Here is a 5,901-nt window from a genome sequence, read left to right as displayed (position 1 = left end):
ATGATATTACTTTATAAACGTTAAGATATATAGCCATGATTGGATTGCATAGCACAATGCTTTTGTGTGATGCCATGGAATTACTGTAAATTGACGCTACGTGTCTGTGCTTGAAGGGAATGAGTACCTTCCCAAAATGGCTACTCTCTTAGACCGCTTACCAAGTCCCTCACTTCCCTGATGACGCATCAAACGCGCTAGTCCAATTTCCGCCGACCGAAATCTGTTGTTGAATGTACCGTTCTGTGCAGGTTCGGGATGGTACTCATCAAAGAATAGTGAGTAACCATTATTGTATAACGGTTTTGTGGTCATATAAACCGATTGGCTTTGATAGAGGTAGATTCTGTTTTTCATTTACAGTCCCTCACTGCCATTCAGTGATTGAAGTCGGTGAGTGAAGTAGCGTACATATCTGTCCTGCGCTAGCATTAGCTGGCTAAAGTTAGCGAGTTAGCGAGTCGTCTGTGTTTGATTTAGCTAGCGACGTATCGTCCGCCGGTAAACATATGTCGAAAAGGCCAGTTTATTATTTTTTTTCTAAACTATACGTCGCATATTACGCTTCTAATTGCCAGTGAAACGAATAGCTTGGTAAGCAAACTAACGGAATGGATTGCTGGTTCACGCCCGTTATGGAGTGAGGCGTTGGAGTGTCCGGTGTTAGCTAGCTAGGTTAGCTAAGCAGTGATGTCTATAGCTAACGTTACGTCAATTATCCACGTAACATAATGTTTACGTTGCGCATGATGTTTCTTCTCACGTCTTTTTCAGCCAAGTGGTATTACCATGTTCAGTAGAAGAGGTAAGTTCAATTCGGAAATGTAATACCGATTAAGCTAAACCCTTTAGTCCTTTTGTGACAGTCAGCGCGCAAATTACGTTAGTTATCCTAACCAGTTCTGTGTTGTTTAGTAGTGTACTGGTATAACAGCCTAATTTTCGCATGCATTGTTCCATCGTGGAATATTTAATACACAATACATCAAATATTTGACTCCTATGTGTGTTAGTTGATAGTTGCTTCTAGTTACTTACGTAGTTCATCCCTCTTCCCCAGTACCAGGTTGGCCAACTGTACTCAGTTGCAGAGGCCAGTAAGAACAACACTGGAGGGGGAGAAGGGATCGAAGTCCTTCGAAACGAACCATACGAGAAAGAAGGGGAAAAGGGCCAGTACACCCACAAAATCTACCACATACACAGGTACATGGGCTTTTTCGCCCATCTCCTGGCTGGATTTGAACTGCCACTGGATATGGTAATTGATAAACATAAGATGTATTGCAACTGAAGCCCTTTTAGTCCTAGTTAGGAAGTTAGTCCCTTGATGTACGTTTCACATGGTGGTAGCAGCATGCTTCTTGGCTAAAGAATGCAGTATATTGTACCGTGTTCTCACATGAATTTAGATGATCCTACCTGCTGTCATTTGCATCACCGGTCACATGCACTACTTCATCAGATATGTTATCTGCAAAGTGACTGATTATGCAGTTGTCTTCTCCTTTGTAGCAAGGTGCCCAGCTTCATTCAGATGTTTGCCCCAGAAGGAGCTCTGGTCTTTCATGAGAAAGCATGGAATGCCTATCCCTACTGCCGCACCAGTCAGTACCTTAAAATGACCAATATTTTAATATATGTATATGTATGTATATATGCATTAAAAGCTTCTGTCTGAATATTAGTAAGGATATTTGTTGACAATACAATTGTATGGTACAAACTTGGAATATGGATAACAAATTAATCACACCAGAGTAAAGCAACTCTGAAACACAGACTCTCCCATTACACTGAGTTATGTTTAGTTGTTAGTCAGAGGTACACATGAAAATATTGTTAGTGTTATTACTGCCTCTATTTGGGGCCTATTTTTTCCTAACCTATTAGAGAGTTTTAATCCATAAGGGAGTTTTGAGTGTAAACCATACAGGAACAATTACTTCCAGTTCTTGGGGAAGAAACATGGGTTTTATATTCATTCCAGCTCTGAGGATCAAACATTCTGTATACATGTCAGTAAGTTTTTATTTTTTTCCTTCTGAAACTAGTGTCATTTCCAACTGCGTCTTCTCTCTTCTTTCCTCATTTGCTCCTCCATTGGATTCATATGGTAATGCTGCAGTTGTTACAGTGAGTGTGATTTATTTATTTTTGTTCTTTTTAGCATTGAAACATTTATCACGTGTGCATATTAGTGGCACATCAATGTGTTAGTAATAGGATAACTACTACATGTTTCCACCAGTTATTAAAATCAAATTCAAAATGTCACAAGTTGTAATGCAGTTTATCCTTTTTCCCCAGAATGAGTACATGAAAGATGACTTTTTCATTAAGATTGAGACATGGCACAAACCAGACATGGGAACAAGTGATAATGTAAGTCAGCGCTGGCAGATACTTTTTAAGGGCTTAGTATTTGGCAAAATCATATTTAGGTTTGTTCTGTATATATTTCTTTGCATTACAGCCCCACAGTCTGCCCTCTGAGGAGTGGGAGGAGACTGAGGTAGTGCCCATTGATATCGCAGATCGCTCTCAGGTGGATGATGTGGTAAGTGATGAGACATCACGTGGGCGGTCTTACAAAGTACAAACTGACAATGTCATTTACTAGAAAAGTTTCTTAAGATACATCTTATTGTTATGTTCTAGGTCAGAAAGTGAGTCAATTTGCAATAGTGGAAGGGGATGTTTTACTGGTTACAAGTCACAAAATGTCACTACAGACAAGGAGTGAAGGACAGAAGTGAGAATGTAAGAAGTGAGGGTGTCAGAACGGTAGATGAACATATAGCCTAAATCTTTACCGAAAACATTTGATTGTTTCTTTGTTTGCAAATTGACTGATTTGATCCTAAATCATGTGATTGTCAGTAGTTAAATGAAATGTCATATTGATTCTTATTGTTCTTACATTAATATGACCCATTGTAAGTATACCAAGCCTACACAAAAAAATCTATGAACAGTTAAGGTAATGGTTCAGGACTGTAGAAATGTCAGGACTTTAGAAATCTAAGAACAATTAAGGTAATGGTTCAGAATTTGTCTTTCAGGACTATAAACCAGAAGAGGACCCTGCCCTCTTCCACTCTGAGAAAACTGGTAGGGGACCATTGGGACCAGGATGGAAGGTACATCTTCACACCAACTCCTCATTCATTACAGATGTGCGCGCACACACACACACCCTAAATATTGTCAGGATTACCATGCCAGTCAAAGTTCATGCACTGCCTTCTTTTTTTTGGTTTCATTTTCTCACTCACTGTCCCTCCCTCTGTACCTGTATAGAAGGAGCTTCACAACAGTAATTGTCCCTATATGACTGCATACAAGCTAGTGACGGTGCACTTCCGCTGGTGGGGTCTGCAGGGGCGTGTGGAGAACTTTATTCACAAGGTAAGCACCATGATAGGCCATCTTTTGCTTTCTCATATCCTCTCTTTGTCACTCCGGCTGTTATACTTACTCATGTCTGGTTGTTTTTTAATTTTGACTTGTGACATCCAGCTCATGCAAGACTGATTGATTCTAAGATAAATGCAATATCTCCCTTTTAGAGCACAGTTGTGATTTGGTCTCTCTCTCGCTCTCTTTATCTTTCTCTTTCTCCCTGTCTCTCTATCTGTATGAACAGCAAGAGAAGAGGCTCTTCACTAATTTCCATCGGCAGCTCTTTTGCTGGCTGGACCGCTGGGTGGACCTGACCATGGACGATATCCGCAAGATGGAGGAGGAGACGCAGCGGGAACTAGACCAGGTGTGTCACCCCCTGGACTCTGTAAAGCACATGCCAGATGCATCACAGCCTTTAGTACACCCTAATAAGTGCACAGGTCTGCCTTCAGTATTGCAATGATAAGTGGAAAATAATGATTGTAAATAATTTAAACAATTAGATCAACGAAATTCAATTCAACATTTCACTTTCATATCAAGGGTTCACTAGTTTGTTTTTAATATATTGCATAGCACACCGAAGTCACCATAGATAGTGTTTACTCATTGGGTTTCTATTCAAATGCATATTTATTATTTGATTTATTTGTATTTATTTTATTATTGATATATTTCTGAAAACAAACAGATTAAGAATATAAATGTAGTTGTGTTTCCATTTATCATTATGTAAAAAGTTTCAAGATGACTTACTTTGTTTAGGTGTAACCTGTGTAGCCTAGCAGTCTTTGTTTTGTGCAAAGTAGCTTCAGTTGTTTTATTTTTCTTGATATATAGGGCCTTTTTACATTAAATGTTTTTTGCACATTTTCTAAATTTTGCATAAAAAGGATGGATGGAAAATACGTATGAGTATGTGAAAAATGTCTCCTTTGCAGATGCGCAATGAGGGATCAGTGAGAGGAATGAAGGCAGGAGATGACTAGATCAGGAATGAGCAAGGAATGCAAAGAAAAACCGGGGCTACCTTTTTGTTTTACCTCCTGCAGTCCTCACATGGCCAATCGCAATGTGCCACCTCACCAAGCCCTTCCAACAGGAAACTGTCATTTCTTACCCAGGAAGTGTCCATTATCATGTGCGAAAGAGTGTGCATTTGTGTATGTGTGCACACGTTTGTATGTGTGTGTATAGAAAATGTGCGCGTGTATTGGTATTAATGCAGTTTGGATCGGAACCTCATCATTTGCTGCCAAATCTTTGGAGATTTTACTTAAAGCGTGTTAAGTAATGTCAGCATTTTTTTTTATAATTAAGTATTATAACTTTTTCTCTTTTTTTTAAGTTTTTGGTTCATTTTGCAACCATCAGCTTTTTACTGAGTGTGCCAGTGGAGTCCTAAAGACAGCTAAGTTTTACAAATGGTTTGGGGACGCATTTCACTAAACATGAATTTCAACCATGAATACATAACTAAGTCATTTACTTGTTACTACACTTAAAATTGATTGAGAAATTCTCAGCGAAAACCTACTGTACGCTACAAGAGAAGGACATGTATAATAAAGAATGCACAAATCATTGAAAAAAAATTCTAAAGAATGCCTGTTATCCTCATGAAACTCAAAGCACGATGGACGGAGCTTCTTTTTGGCTCTACACTGATGGCTTCATACAGTGTGAGTGCCCTCTGTGCTGGGAGTTGTGTGGATGAGACTGTTTTTAACTTGACTGCAAGACCCGTGAAGCCTCTCCTACTTTTGACTGACACATGGCAGGCCACGCCTCCCCACTGGGCTTAGACAGCCCAGAACTTTTGGAGCCAAGTTCGATTTACAATAATGTAACAACAAAATAAAAAAAAAAACATATGATTATCATGAGCTGCCTGTGTCATTGATTCCTGTATGATGTGTGTGTGTGTGTGTTTGTATGTATGTATGTGTATATATATATATATATATATATACATACACAGATTTGTCAAGTAATATTTAATCTTGCTGAATTGAAGGTGATTGATTGATTTGATTGTTTTTCACATAACATTGGTGGCTTGACTAATGGTATGGAGTTTTTGTACATTTTAAAACATTTCAGGATAACCTCTTTACTATAATTTTAAGGAATTTTAAGATTTTAAAGGCAAGTGCCTTACATTTCACAAGCCTACTTAATTGTCTCATATTAAAATTATATTGTAATAGAAGAGAATCATGCTGTGAATTCACTCCTACCTTAAATTAGGGTACATTGTTTTATATCTTAAACAGATAACCACATACTATGTAGCCACCAACCCACAGGAGTAAGTAAAGGATATAATCATCACTGACTGAATGTCAGTTATCACTTGCACAGAGATTTGTTTGGATCAAAGTGATTTGATGGCTGTTATTATTGGCTTGGTAGTTAGGAAACATCTTTCATCAATAATTACAATAGGTTAGTATACCACATCAATACATTTAATTGCATTTCATAAAATAC

At 38.3% G+C, this 5,901-nt stretch overlaps 1 protein-coding gene across 1 annotated transcript; it reads left to right on the top strand.

Annotated features, from left to right (window-relative positions):
- Positions 1 to 206: 206 nt before the first annotated feature.
- Positions 207 to 5,289, top strand: pitpnbl (phosphatidylinositol transfer protein, beta, like). The gene is made up of 11 exons (XM_026997907.2): positions 207 to 278; positions 775 to 805; positions 1,061 to 1,206; positions 1,516 to 1,607; positions 2,129 to 2,136; positions 2,311 to 2,385; positions 2,477 to 2,560; positions 3,066 to 3,143; positions 3,304 to 3,411; positions 3,650 to 3,772; positions 4,350 to 5,289. Exons 1-11 carry the CDS (start codon positions 259 to 261, stop codon positions 4,395 to 4,397), a joined length of 813 nt encoding a protein of 270 aa, XP_026853708.1. The 5' UTR covers positions 207 to 258; the 3' UTR covers positions 4,398 to 5,289.
- The last annotated feature ends 612 nt before the right edge of the window (positions 5,290 to 5,901 follow it).

The sequence above is a fragment of the Electrophorus electricus genome, chromosome 1 (genome assembly GCF_013358815.1).
Source record: "Electrophorus electricus isolate fEleEle1 chromosome 1, fEleEle1.pri, whole genome shotgun sequence".
In the NCBI taxonomy this organism is placed as follows: domain Eukaryota; kingdom Metazoa; phylum Chordata; class Actinopteri; order Gymnotiformes; family Gymnotidae; genus Electrophorus; species Electrophorus electricus.
Note: the sequence above shows the minus strand (reverse complement) of the source record. Positions and strands in the feature narration are given on the sequence as shown.

Coding starts and splice junctions, on each gene's coding strand:
- pitpnbl (XM_026997907.2), top strand. CDS start 259: ATGGTACTCATCAAAGAATA. Junction 2,386..2,476: donor ACATGGGAACAAGTGATAAT/GTAAGTCAGCGC, acceptor TTTGCATTACAG/CCCCACAGTCTGCCCTCTGA. Junction 3,412..3,649: donor TGGAGAACTTTATTCACAAG/GTAAGCACCATG, acceptor CTGTATGAACAG/CAAGAGAAGAGGCTCTTCAC.